Source organism: Triturus cristatus, chromosome 1_2 (genome assembly GCF_964204655.1).
Source record: "Triturus cristatus chromosome 1_2, aTriCri1.1, whole genome shotgun sequence".
NCBI classification, from domain to species: Eukaryota; Metazoa; Chordata; class Amphibia; order Caudata; family Salamandridae; genus Triturus; species Triturus cristatus.
In genome coordinates this window covers 187,358,520-187,373,574 of record NC_140580.1, presented here as the reverse complement: position 1 = coordinate 187,373,574, position 15,055 = coordinate 187,358,520, and the positions used below count along the sequence as shown (strand labels likewise).

At 46.4% G+C, this 15,055-nt stretch overlaps 1 protein-coding gene across 2 annotated transcripts in view; it reads right to left on the bottom strand.

Annotated features, from left to right (window-relative positions):
- The window catches only part of LOC146867033 (VPS10 domain-containing receptor SorCS1-like), a 3,068,338-nt gene that overhangs the window by 197,190 nt on the left and 2,856,093 nt on the right, over window positions 1-15,055 (bottom strand). For both annotated transcript variants that reach the window (XM_085603449.1, XM_085603451.1), the window contains exon 24: window positions 7,079-7,210. In XM_085603449.1, coding sequence (XP_085459575.1) covers window positions 7,079-7,210 — 132 coding nt within the window. The remainder of the gene's footprint in view (window positions 1-7,078; window positions 7,211-15,055) is intronic.

Here is a 15,055-nt window from a genome sequence, read left to right as displayed (position 1 = left end):
ATATCGAAGATATGAAAGAAGACAGACATGGTTAAGACATGTTACGCCATGACAGTGTGTTATTGGTCTTGTTATCTTCACTCCTGTGCGGCCGGGTCAACAGAAAAGCTTTACAAAATATTTAATTCCATAGTCAGCCTGGCTTTATTCAGGTTGGAGCTGCCCTGAGATTATTGAAAGCATCTCTGCAACGCAGTTGATAAATCAAAATACATATGGTCAAGGCAAACAAAAGTTAGCAAATTGATATAGTAGATGTTGGATACCAGCAATGTTTTGTAGAGGTAAATTAAACAAAACAATTTTAAGATATAAGATGACAGCAAATATTTTAACGTAAAGCATAAAAAGGATAGAAAAGCTACGTCAGCACTCCGAATGCCAGAGTAGTATGTAACCTATCCCACTTTTATTAACCGACTACCTTACCCTTGCAGGTTCCTGTTTTCGCCCTTTGTGAGCGTTTTCCATCTTTCTCTTTCCCCTGTGTTTGTGTTTCCCTCTCTTCTCTCCGGTAATAACCGACGAGCAAAAATAAGTGCAAGTTTTTAAAAAATTAGTGCAGGTGGGCCCACTGGCAAACAACGGCTCAAATTAAGCACTGGACAGGGACATGCTTGTGCAATTAAAAACACAAGCACATGTACACACACAATGAGGATCTTTCTCATCTGCCCTCACAGTTTGTAAACTCCCGCCACTATACACAATACCAATTTGATTGAGAGCAACATCACCTGCCAGCCAAGACATGAATCCGCAGCTATGAGCCACATGATGCAAACAAGAAGAGTGCGACTTGACTTGCTGAAAACAGCTCTGACAGCAGAGAACGCTTTTTAAAAAGGATTGTTGGTATGAGTCTAAAAAAGGGAAAAAAACGTGTAATCTAGAGCAAACTAGGCTTAGTGGACTGGGCAGCTGGATAATCGGAGAAGGACAGGGGTGCATAGCTCAGACGACAGTGGAGACATTATAAATGCCGCATGGCAGTCACTGAGAGTTTCCCCTCCGTAGTACCTTTCGTTTTGCCATGTGTTTAGAACTGCAGGAGCCTCTCTCTTGGGGATAAGTCCTGTCTCCTCTAATAACCACTACACATGGGCCGTGACTTAAAGGCAAACGCCACAACCAGGAATTTGACGTATGGTGAGAAGGTAAATATTGTGATCATGTTTCAAGAGTGACATTTTCCCTCAGGAAACGTAACAGTTAACATAACGTAGGTTATGTGTTTTAAATTCTCTAATAATAAAAGTGTGTATGTGGCAACCCAACCACTAGCCCAAAAAACCCATTAACAAACGAAACAAAACAAGAAGCGCACTGGAGGAATTTCTAGCCGGGGAATGCAGTTTTTAGGAGGGGGCAACCTCCGATGGGGAGATGCAGGCATTGTTCAGAATTGCTTCCTGTGTGGTATTCTTGCTAGCACCGCAATAAGGAATCACAAGGAGCAGTTTATCATGGGCTCTGGAGGCGGGAATAGATTGAGGCTGGTGGGTGCTAAGTGTGGGTGACCTGATCGTTTTCTGTAATTTCCGCCGAGGTCACGCAGGTGATGGTTGTCCGCCTTCTGGGAGAACGCCTAAGCTATAATTCGCAGAAGATGAGACTAAATAGCACCAACGCCATTTTGCAGACAGATAAGTGATGTACTCTGTAAAAAGTAATCTCGAAGGCTTGCAGGCCCCTTCTTCTCCCCACCTACACATGTAATAAGCCATTAATGAAAGAACATCAGCCAATACCAGTGTCCCAGGCTCAGCAAAAGCAAATTACAGCTTCCATTTTAGTCAAACATACAGATCTGAAGTTCAGACATTTTGTGCATGTTGTGTACCCTCTGGCAGGGGTGGCACTGGCACATTCTGTTATCACATTGCTATGCAGGCTGCATGTGCGCATAACACCTGGATGCAGAGGGAGGGTGAATGTTGAGCGGTGCTAGGGTGGGAGGAAGGACAGTCTAAGCCCCAGTTGAAGATGGTGGGGATATGAAGGTGAAGAGTGAAGCTGACAGGCCACTGAAACCAACCTGAACCTCTGCGAAAATGTACAAAACAGATCCGCACCGCAGGAGATTGCAACTAGAATTGGGATGTTGGGGACTGGTTGGGTCACCACAGTAGCCCCTACAGCTCTGAAAGCAGCTTCCTGGCCTGCAGCCTATGGGGAAAATGTCAGAATTACAGAGGGGCCAGTCTGACCCTGAAGGTGCGAGTCTGATGTGCGGAGGGATGTTGCTCCATGTTCTTGGCGAGCAGCTAGAGAAGTGTTACCCTCCATTTTTTCCACTTAATCAATTTAAAACTGGCAATATTCAGGATCCGTGTGCAGCACTGCCTCCTACTATGTAAATGTGTGAGGTGAATCTAGTCTAAGCAATGAAAATCATGTTTTTAAACCTGGAAGAACAATTGTAAATTGTCGACATGTTTCTCTCAACATATTACATTAAACATGAAAACAAAACATTATTATTGCTGCCATATAAAACAGTCACAGGCTACACTGAAGTATGGTGCAATCACGCATCAGCCATGCAGAGGGTGAACATCGTTGATATGCAACCACCACAGACAACCTGCTAGCCTCATCAGCACCCAAGGGACCTGCGTGGGTTAGGAAAGCCCCATTGACAGCTTGGGTGCTGTTCTCCACAAAGGTAAAGTATTGGGTCACTTATGTAGGTGGTGAGGCCCATCTCAAAGTATGGGTCTTAGAAAGCCGGTCCTCTAATTCCAATATGGAAACAAAGGCATGAGAGTTAGCGAATACGACTGTCAAAGCACAGCGATTTATCCCATGTGTGTATTGTACCTTCTCTTGCTCACGTGTGATCATTTTCCTAAAAGACAGATCCATCACCATAAAGCGGCTGCATCAAATTCAACCCCCACCTTACTGAGCATCTTGTCAGAAATTGCACATTCTCTCTTAACCCACACCTGCAGATTGTTGTTCGCTTGCAGTCAATCTACAGAAGTAGGACTAGGTCAATTTGAAGTATTCATTCAAATTGATTACTGCCATTGGTGCCTAAGGGTTCTAGAGATATTGTGCCTAGAAACAGAGGAATGCATGTTTGTATGAATCGGGCCCCTTGTCTCATGCGGGCAGTCTTAGATACACACGCCGTGTCGAACACTGAATACATCCTTTTGTCACTTATGAAAAAGAGGCCTTCCCCAGGATGACAGGAATTGAAAAGCCTTGCAAATGAAGACTTATGAAAATTGGAAAGGGTTTCCAGTCATAACCCTAGAGTTCCCTTGAAACCAAAGACCCAGTCTTCCTCTATTGCAGAGACTCATTACCAGCATGTATTGGACAATAAGTGAACACAGACATGATACTCGGCCGAATGTGTTCATTCAGGTAAGTAACATTGACAATGGACTTCCTTACGGTGACTTTCCTGCCCCATACATTACAAAATAACTGTTTATGCCAGTCAGGTCATTATTGGCGTACCATTTTGAAAAGTGTCATGGTTATTAGGGAATGTTAAGGCATAAGATATAAATGGAGATTTACATCTCGCACAACACCATTTGTTGCAGCCGTAGTGTGTAAGGAATATTAACTGTTTATTTAGTTTTTTCGTTGTTACGTTTTATTATTATATTATATCAGGACCAATCATGATGATCTCACACTCATACCATCCTTAACACAGAACAGCAGCTAAAAACACTGGACAAGTTATCAAAGTGGGAGCATTAAAGGTCAACACCTATAGCAAAGCTAAGCATCGACTTACTGTTGCATAAATGTGTGATGTTTTGTAGCACAGCCAAGGACTGAGTGGGTTACAGAAACATTTATGAAGTACAGTGGAGGGAAAGCAAGGTAAGACCGAAACCTTCAAGTTTACTATTCATAATGGATTCGCTTGAGGGAAATTTAAAAGGAGGTAAAGGTGTGAAAGGAGGGGGTCAGAAGAAGTAGAGTGCTGGGAGAACGCGGACCGTAATGTAGAGAGACAGTCCTTGAAGACATGAAAACCGAGTACACGTGTCAAATAGAAGTAATAATCTTTTGAAACTGTGAATAAATGAGAAAGGCATGTGAGGCAAGTTTCCATATTCCTGTAGGGAGGAGGTCTAGATGCTAATTGCATTTTTACACACACATTTTCTAAGCTTTAAAAAAATGAGACACTAAAAAGTGAGCTCCTGGATTAAATGATTCACCAACTGCTATTTATTTATTACTTGAAAGGGGTAGCCATTTATCTTACATTTTTGAATATCCGGCCAATGCCACTTGAATGCATTCACTCTTAAACAGAGGAAAATACCTTTATGTGGGACCAAAGATGTATGATGATAAAAAACAGACATTTGGCAAACCCAAGAGTTGTCTGTTGAACAGGGGCGGCTCCTCCATTAATGCAGAGGAGCGCCTCCCTACTGCTTTCTCGCAGTGCGAGAAGCTGAAACATAAAATGGTATTTTAAATACCATTTTATGTTTCTACTTCTCGGGCTGCGAGAAAGCAGAATGGTATATCTGGTTGGGGCGGGTGGGTGGGCGGGTCGGGGAGGAGTGGCTTGCCCAATGCTGTGGGTCCTGACTGTTTGGTCGGCCCTCTGGGGCTGACCAAACCAGTCATGTGCACTCTGTCTTTCCTCCATGTAGGCTTCATGCAGCCTACATAGAGAAAATGGCCTTCCTACAGGCGCCCAGCTGGGTGCCGTCTGCACCAAATCACAACACTGCCATTGCAGCGTTGTGATTGGCTTAGGGGAGGGGAGGGAGGATGCCTGCTTACTGTCCCAGGAAAACGTGGGCACGGGACCCGGCCAGAAGCAGAGGCGGTGCAGGACTCAGTAAGTTAAGATTTTTAATTTTTTTATTTAATGGAAGTACAAACATGGAAAGTCACATATATGAGAATGAAAAAATTTAGATAAGGAAACATGTAATGCCTATTGTCAGTACACTTTGAAAGGTCATAAGGAATAAAACTATGACCTGCTTGTATCAGGTATTTCTGATCCCCAACATACCCAGATCTACCTATCAACTGAGTATAATTTAAAAAGCAAGCAACACTTTTCTAGGTTAAACAAGTTCAAAACCTGAATTTTCTCAATCATACTACGTGTGAGCTCTTTAGGTCTTAGAAAGTCCCTTCCCTCACTGAGAACATTTTGTAAGCGTAATAGTTCTGCTATTTGGTGACTAAAGAGTCCAACAAAGAGATGAAAACTAACTTCTAGATAACGTTGAAGCTATAATGTCATTTCAGAAAGTATTGACAGGCCTTCCATAATTTGCAGCTGATGACCTCAAGATTCCTGGCGCTCTACAAGGTTACCTTCATACCAGCAGGTGATGTTGCATGCCTAGCTCTGTCATGGCCTCCTACATAACTAGAGTGGCGATCAGATTATTGCACTTCAGGTGATGACAAGCACCTGAGTATAAGATAAGAGAAAACCAACATTCATAAGTAAACTAATGCCAGCTCTGCTCTGATCAACTGTAGCTACATCTTTTGCAACATCACAAGAGCAGCCTTTCGATGTGTGAAGAAAGAACTGCAGCAGCATTCAGTCAGAGATGTCACATCCTTGTCGCCCCAGCCCATAGTGCTTGTAGGTTGTAGAACAGGCCATAGATAGGCCAAGCATAGTTGCAGGGCTTTAAGTGGGCCGGGTCTCACTGGTGCAGTTTTTTAAAGGGGCCCTCCAAACGGGTCTCTATCGGACTCTGTTTTGTGCCCTAGCACAGGCGGTCTTTTTTTTGCGGACTGCAGTGACAGCAGGTACAACCGTATGCGCTGCTCACACTGCTCACTTTTCACTAGTGGAGAAGTAACGGCATGATGTCATGCCAGGTGAGCATTGTAGGGGAAGGGACATCCTTTAAAGAGACTCATTTTCTCTCTGGATTTCCCTTCTCTTTTTGAAACTCAGGAGCAGCAACATTGTCGTGGTGCCACCAGGGTTTTAAGTGGAAGCTTTTTCAATATTATATACAAGCCATCGTTGCTGCTTATTTATCTTATGCAACTAACAACCATTGACAAAGCCAATAGCCCTGAATTGTTGTAGGTATGATGTTACTTGTTGTATCATAAATCTGGATGCAATGACAGAAACAGCAAAATACAAGTCGGGCGGCACACTATGCTAAGCACAGATTTTAGCGCACGTGTTTTTAAGCCCCGGCCTTAATTACATTGGCCACACCCCTTTGAGAGACCCCTCAGTTTTTTCATCCCACTTAAAGCCCAGCATAGTAGGAACGCAAATGAGTCCCTTCCATCTTCACTAATGACATTAGCAGACTTACCACTTGCTTTCTAGTCACTCTGCTTATTGGAATGCCCCACTGGGAGGCAGGACAGACCAAAAGAAGATTATTGCTGAAAAAATGGAGGCAATTGAGTGTGATTAACCTTTTTCAGCAAACATTGTGAAATAAGTGTAAGCACCAATTCAGTAGGGATTTTAGGAAACAAATACATCACCTCTGGTAGAAAATCCAGTTGAAATGTTTCATATTTTCTCTACAGGCTGTGGCCGCTAACGTCTGTCACATAATAAGATTTTACAAGAACATGTCTAGTTGCAACTCCAAACTGTTTATTGATATCAAAAGGCACACAATGATTTTAAGGTTTTTTATTCGGCAGAAGGGATCTTGTATTTATCTGATGGAAACATATAGTACAATTTTCAAAGATTCAAATTATGCAACTGGATCCAATAGAAAACATATGAACTATTTAACTGGAAATGTCAACACTAAAACAGGGTAGGCGAGAAGGTGTATGCATAAATTAATGCAATAGACAGTCACCATTGAAAACATTCATAATATTCCCTTTTTTTTTAATTGAGCAATATGTAGCAATGTGTTTGCATTAAGGTCGATTTAATGGATTACAAATAACCTGTCATTGGACTCACCTAAGTCTATGAGCAGGCAGTCCCCATAAAAGGCTGTATGTACCATGCACATTCAATTGGAATTGTTTTTTAATGCAAGTTTGATGGTTCCTAAATTTACCGGCCATATTAAATTATTCGTGTTTGCTATAAGTGTAAAAAGTAATGTACCTGTTCCAAATCTCCTGCCGTCCTTTTGTTTTCCCCTGTTTCCTCCCGGTGTGGTAGTATGAAGAGCTCTGCAGATGTTGGTAAACCCGGGAGAACTGCTACCAAAATTTGCTTCCCATTGACACCTGTTGCCTGGAAGACAGATACAAAGGCATCTTCAGTAAGACTACACAGAAGGGGTAGCGTGGCTTGGGTTCGCAAGCGGATTCAGTTACACATTCAACACATGTACAGACTGAGACGAATAAAAAGAAAAGAGATTTTACGCGAAAATAGAAATTGTGACCGACATATCTGAACTCTTGTTGAACTCGAACAAAACATTGCTAATTGCTGCGCAGTGCCAGGGGACGGTAGTCCAGTCCCTGAGGCGCACTGGATTAAAAAGAAGCTTGGAATCACAGAATGCAGGGTCCCGCCCAGGAGCGGCCATGCTGCACTTGACAGCCTGCGCGAGGATTCCCAGGAACATTAATTAGCAGCAAGTTTCCAGGTTTTGACAGAGCACGCGCGGAGCCCGCCGCTCGGAGCACCTGCTCTCCGGAGACGCACTTCACGGATGAGGAACAAGGAGTGGATTTTTCACAGCTGAGTTAGCACGGGCGCGCTGATTAATTGCCAGCTTTACCCCGGTGCAGCTGTACGCCGTCCTTTGACCCTGATGAGGTGGACGCGTTGCCACAGGCGGCTTCACGGCCGCACAGGAACAAGCAATGCGCACCATTAGTAACATGCAATTTGTGCAGAAAATCTCAGGAACCAGACAGCAGACTGGTGGAATGAGTTGCTGCCTTAGGCAAAGTATCATTTGTTAGTGTTGCATTTGCTACTTGTAGGGACAACCTGACACCTCGCAGCTGATGGTCGACTGATATTTACTCGCATTCAAACATGTTGTGCTCCTGAGAACTTTTATTGGACGGAATTGTAAGGGATTGTTCAGGAATCATTGAGAAAATGACATTTAAATGGCAGTGTTTGTCTGCTATTCTTTCCCCATAAGTGGAAGTACCAGTGTTGAGGGGCAAAAGTTCTTTTATTGAAGTTTCAGTGCTGTGTGGTTCAAGAAAATAAAGCATTCTGTTCAGGCAATTATTTGATTCATGCAGCTAAAGAAAGTATTATACAGACTCGAAAATAAAATGGTTATCAGCTTCTTCAAATAACAGACTAGACCTCTTCATGCATTTACTGTGTATCTCAGAGTAAAAGAACCCACAGTGGAGAGTTGGGCCTGTTCCTTGGAAGAAACAACAGAATTTGATTAACAAAAGCCGCCGAATGCTTCTGCAGCAGTCCTATCCCGAACGTTCCTTATTTGCCCCCGAGTTGTTCAAAAACAGTTTTCTTTTTTTGCTACATTTGAGAAAAAAAACTGAAATCCAAATGTACTGCTCCTAACGTGCACGTTTTCTGTACCCTTGTATAGAGGAGACCCTAAACTGTCCTTCACAGTCCCTATCATGGAGGTGGCAATGCCCTCTAATCGGTTGACAAAGGAACTGGCTCGTTGCAGCATGTATGCGTTTTTTGGGTTCAACAGCACTCAAACATGAAATCGCATGGGTATCTTTGCAAAGTAAATCCACAATAAATGATGGAAAAATAATCCCTCTTTGCATTCAATTTTTAAATCAATCAATCAATCAATCAATCAAGGAATTTGTATCGCGCACTACTCACCCGGAAGGGTCTCAAGGCGCTTGGGGGAGGGGGTCTGCTACTGCTCGAACAGCCAGGTCTTGAGCTGTTTCCTGAAGGCGAGGTGGTCCTGGGTCAGCCGCAGGTGGACGGGCAGGGAGTTCCATGTCTTAGCCGCCAGGTAGGAGAAGGATCTTCCTCCGGCGGTGGCTCTCTGGATGCGAGGGACGACGGCGAGGGCGAGGTTCGCGGAGAAGGTCAGGCGGTCGTTGAGGTACCTTGGGCCCAGGTCGTGGAGGGATTTGTGTGCGTGGGTGAGGAGTCTGAACATGATCCTCTTGTTGACAGGGAGCCAGTGCAGGTCTCTCAGGTGGCTCGAGATGTGGCTGCGTCGGGGGGCGTCCAGGATGAGACGGGCGGAGGCGTTCTGGATACGCTGAAGTCTTTTCTGAAGCTTGGCTGTTGTACCGGCGTAGAGGGTGTTTCCGTAGTCTAGTCTGCTGGTGACGAGGGCCTGGGTGACAGTCTTCCTGGTCTCGGTCGGGATCCATCTGAAGATCTTGCGGAGCATGCGGAGATTGTGGAAGCAAGATGAGGAGACGGCGTTGACTTGTCTGGTCATCGATAGGGAGGAGTCCAGGATGACGCCCAAGTTGCGTGCGTGGTCCGTTGGCTTGGGTGCGGTGCCCAGGGCCGGGGGCCACCAGAAGTCGTCCCATGCGGAGGGCGACGGTCCCAGGATGAGGACTTCTGTCTTGTCCGTGTTCAGCTTCAGGCGGCTGATGTTCATCCATTCGGCGACATGTTTCATGCCTTCGTGTAGGTCGGCTTTGGCGATGTCGGGGTCTCTGGTGTGGGAGAGAATCAGCTGGGTGTCATCGGCGTAGGAAATGATGTTGAGGTTGTGTTGGCGTGCGATGGCAGCGAGGGGTTTCATGTAGATGTTGAAGAGAGTGGGGCTGAGCGATGATCCTTGCGGGACGCCGCAGATGACTTCGGTGGCCTCAGAGCGGAACGGAGGGAGGCGTACTCTCTGTGTTCTGCCGGAGAGGTATGAGATGATCCATTCCAGAGCAATCCCCTGGATGCCGGTGTCGTTGAGGCGTTGGACTAGGGTGCGGTGGCAGACAGTGTCAAATGCTGCGGAGAGGTCAAGGAGGATGAGTGCCGCTGTTTCACCTTTGTCGAGCAGGGCTCGGATGTCGTCGGTGGCTGCGATGAGGGCGGTCTCGGTGCTGTGGTTGGCTCTGAATCCGGATTGCGATGGGTCGAGGGATCCGTTCGTCTCGAGGAAGGCGGCCAGCTGCTTGTTGACGACCTTCTCGATGACTTTGGCAGGGAATGGAAGGAGCGAGATAGGGCGGAAGTTCTAGAGGTCGGTCGGGTCCGCAGTTGGTTTCTTCAGTAGTGCGCTGAGCTCGGCGTGCTTCCAGCTCTCCGGGAAGGTGGCTGTGTCGAAGGAGGCGTTGATGATGTCTCGGAGGTGGGGTGCGATGGTTGAGGCGGCCTTGTTGAAGACATGGTGGGGGCATGGGTCGGTCGGAGATCCGGAGTGGATGGTGTTCATCATGCGTGTCGTGTCTTCGAGGGTCACTTTGGTCCATGTCTGGAGGATAGCGGCGGGGGGCGTAGGTTCGGTCGATGGGTGCGGGGGTGGAGCGCCGAAACTGTTGTGGATGTCGGAGATCTTGCGTTGGAAGTACGAGGCGAGGGAGTCGCAGAGGTCCTGCGAGGGAGTGATGTCGTTGTTGCCGGTGCTGGGGTTGGAGAACTCCTTGACGATGTTGAAGAGCTCCTTGCTGTCATGGGCGTTCTTGTCCAGTCGTTCCTTCAAAGATTTCTTCTTGGTGGTGCGGATGAGCTGGTGATGTCTGCGGGTGGCGAGTTTGAGGGCGGTCATGTTGTCGGTGGTCTTGTCGAGGAGCCAGGCCTTCTCGAGGGTGCGGCAGGCCTTCTTGGAGTCCTTGAGTTCGTCGGTGAACCAGGGGGCCTTCTTGCTTCTGGGCCTGGTGAGTGGGATCTTCAGTGGGGCGAGGTCGTTGGCACAGGAGGTCAGCCATTGCGTGAAGTCGAGGGCTGCTGTGTCGGGGTCCGTTGTCCTGACCGGTAAATGATTACATCTTTGCAACCATAATATGGATTGCATTTGAAATACAACTTAAAGGATACAGAAAAACTGTGGATGAAACACTGATCATGGTGCACATGTGGTCACAAATATCTTTTTAGGTATGGTGTTTGTAAGATGGAGGATCTCTGCTGCTCACGGAGAAAGAGGAGGGACAGACGGCATTCCACTTCTTACATTCTTCAATTCATTACCTGAAAAGAATACAAATGATTTCCCACCAAAGCGGGCCAAAGAGCACTTTTAGGGTTTGGAAACGACTGCTCCACCCAGAATATTCTCTGAATAAGGAAACTTCGCCCCAACATTACTTGCTTGATTTTGGAGCTTTGAGGGCACACTGGAATGAAGTGCCAGTGAGAGGCGGTACAACGGTCATAGAATGAGCACATAAGCTGATACCTCTACCAAGAAAGTAAGGAGGCAGGGTATACCTATGCGATCCTTATGCAAAACTCATTGAATGTGCATCTGCATCCAGCCAATAGTCTTTGGGTGATCCTGATGCTCTGCTGCCTGTTTTCTTGCTACTGATGGTGTGTATAAATGATGAGTCAAAAAAGGAGAGGGGGGGACCAGGAGCTGGTTATGGTCCAATGTCCGTGCTCCACTCGTAACAGTTAAGTCAATAAGGACATTGTTCCCTGTTGGCGGCGAAACAAAAATGCCGATCACCTGCTCAACAAAGGAGGAAAAGGTGGGAAGAGTGTAAAAAGAGGAGGGGGAAGGAAGAGGGGGGGGGGGAGAAAAAGGAGAGGGGAATAGAGGTGGGATGAAAAGAGGCAGAGAGAATTTCCCCAGTCTCAAGGATCCACTCCTGAGGGGAGGACTCTATGAAGCCTCTCGTGAGCCCTCACACACCCCGAAGGATGTCTTGCTTCATCATTGGGCTAGTTGTTGCTCCTCGTCGGGCCGGCGCTGCAATGCCCGACGGTCCCCCGAAGGGTCTCTCTATCGGAGGTCTTTTAAAGAGAAAAGCCGTAAGGTGAATGCGGGTGTGTGGGCAAAAAAAGCAGTGAGGTGGATCCGAGAGGTAAGTGATTGGATGCGTGCAAGGTGTGTGGTTTAAAAATGCCTAGGGGTGTCCAAAAGTGGATATTTAATAATATGGAGCCTCTGGCAGACTAAAAAGACCAGAAGGTCACGGGGTCACTAATCAGCGTAAGGTGCTGGTGTGACTTCAATTAAAAGGTCGACATGTTTCACGCCTTGGATGCCCAGACGGGTCAGTGGCGTTTCATCAGGACCGTAGGAAAGTGAAAGGTAGTGCACGGTGAAGACGGGAGTGCCAGAGATTGGAAGGGTAACTCACGTCTAAGAAAAGGTTAAAAGTGGTACGGGGCTGCGGGGTACAGTGACCTGGTCAGCAATGACAAGAAGAACGTACCAGACTAGTGTAACCTGTAGGGGAAATAAACGGGGGGGGGGGGTGGGGGGAAAGGGGGGAAGAAGGAAGGGGAGGGATGGGAGAGGGGGGGGATGAGAGAAGGAGGGAGGGGTGACAAGACACACATGAATGGTTAGGACAGAACTGGTACAATTAGACACAGTTATTACGAGAGAGCACAGCAAGGACCTGTATGTGCCCCCGCATACCATTCGCATGGTGGTAGTGCGGTCACCCCGGTGACCATGTCAACAAAAACGTACATCAGTGATGTGTCGGGCGTCCTCTATGAGTCTCATGTGCATACAACTAATTCAATGGTAGATTATCTCCCCTGTGTTGAGGAGCGGTGCAGGGCGGGAACCAATACTCATAGCGGAAGTTACTGTGTAAATATCAACATTGTCGCTGAGGTTAAAGAGAACGTAGGTGGAGGTGGCAATAGTGATGTCAAAGTGGGCGGCACGTCTTATCGTGGACAGAGCCCAGGCATAAAAAATCTATATGCAGCGAGCAAACAAATACGAGAGAAATATACACACCACGTTGCCAGGGAAATGGACCCACTAGACTAGTTGAGGGAGCCCAGGCATAAAAAAGTCTATGTGCAGCGAGCAAACAGATGAAAGAAAAGCACACACACCACGTAGCCAGGAAAGCGAGCCCACTGGACTAATTGAGGAAGGGGCGTAGCCGGACCTGACAGTTCGGATAGAGGGCGAGCACTCAATTAGAATATCACATGAGAAAACAGTATATATGCCCAGAACCGTGAGGATGTACAAATACATGAAGCTACTGTAACGAATTGCAAGGTGACCCCATCCTTACCCTCGTGTTACTGTACGGGGCTGCATAGGATCCGCCGAGGCTGCCAGCGCCCTATTTGCTGGTGGACCAAAACAGAGCGTAAAGAGTTTAAGGGAGTGAACCCTACATGAGGGTGGACTTCGTAAACAAGAGGGTCCATGTAGGATCCTGCCTGAGAGTACTCACGGTTGCGTCGGGGGCCGGCTCAGTCAGCACCTACCCACTGCCAGCGGCTGCCTGGAGATAGTGTCCGTTGCCTGCAGGCTTCATTTAAAGGCGTCGGTAAAAGGGAGTGAACCACTTCCTGTTGGAGGGCCGGAGGCTGTGCGCGTGCCGTGTCTTGCGCATGCGTGGGTGAGTGTGTCTTGGGGTGTGCGCATGCGTGGAGTTAGAAAGTGAAAGCACGCCAGATGCGTATGTGATGTAGACACCCCATAATGTCCTGCTCGTGGATGGTATGTGAATACGTTATTCTAAAGGGCTTGTGGGCCCCTGATGTACCCCAGGTACAGCCATGACTGAGAAGGGTGGCATATACGGGTAACCCGGACACGGTGTGTCCCGTAATGAAAAATGAGGGGGACACGGGTTCCCATACCTTAAAAAATCCTTACGAAGAGTAAAAAAGGATCCTAAAGGTACATTGGTGTGGGGGAGAAGAAGGGAACTCCAGACCATAGTGATGTATGCATGCCTTTTCCTCCTTTGTTGAGCAGGTGATCGGCATTTTTGTTTCGCCGCCAACAGGGAACAATGTCCTTATTGACTTAAGTGTATAAATGATGGCCTCCAGCTAAACCAAGAACTCCAGAGCTACCGCACACAGAGGACTGAGAAGCCCTCTCAGTAATCACAAGACACTGGATGTCGGCTGCTAAATTTCTATCTACATTTTCACCTGAAAAGCTAGGTACATTCTGGGTGAGCACTGCAGTGCCTGTCTAAAGGCTCTCCTATGAGTCTAAAAAGAGACCGTCGTGGGACCGCAGCAACACCGTACTCCCACCAAGGATTTTAATCATAATCCGGTGGATGGTGTGAGAATGACTTTGGCGGCCTCATGTGTAGTGTTGGTGTGGTGCTCCACAGGAGGGCCACGAAAGTTGTGATTAGGTCCTAAGTAATTTCTTTAACCTGTGAATCATTTGCTATGTTGAGAAGAATATGTTTGTTTCTGCATAACCTAAGTTGTCTTTCTGTCTCTCACTCTCTCCAGCTCCCATTTCTACCTGTCAGTATGTTATGTTATGCTAAGGAAAGTTGTAGAGTGTGCGATAACCCTTGGGTGTCTTGGCACTGACTAAAAGCTGAGCAAGCTGAAATGACACATTAATTGTTAAAAAGCAAGGTCTTAGTCTTCTTCAGAAATCCCAAAAAGGAGGGAAAGGCTCTGATACGTGTTCTGATACGTGCTAGGAGGTCATTCCATAGTTTTGCTGTACGGAATAGGATACTCCTGCCTCCCCAATTTGCCTTTTTAATCTTAGGAATTACTACTGTTTTTGAATTTGCAGTTCGTAAGGCTCTATTAGGAATGTACCATCTAAACGCCTTCCTAAGACATTCTGGACCTGCATTGTAGAGTCCCTTATGTGCAAGGCAAAAGGCTTTGAATTTATCACGATAACGTATTGGAAGCCATTGTAGCGGAACGAAACGCAATCTTCTGCTGATGACATATGTGTCTTTATGAAAAAAAAATATTTGTAATATATGTATAGCTAAAATTTAATGGAAGAAGACATGGGCAAATAAGTGTCTAAATACAGTATTAGCATCAGCAGAGGATTACGGTCGCGTGAGTTATAGTTGCCTGCACTAACTATAACGGGGGAATTTCATTGGTTTTTTACGAGTGAAATGTACAGCTAACTATAACATGTGTGAAACCTATGGTGTTTTCAGTGAATTTGCAAGGTTTTTTAAATGCTAATTCCTAACTATAACTTGTGTGAAACCTATGGTTTTTTCAGTGAATATATATATATATCAAGCCCACTAGTTGGGTGAA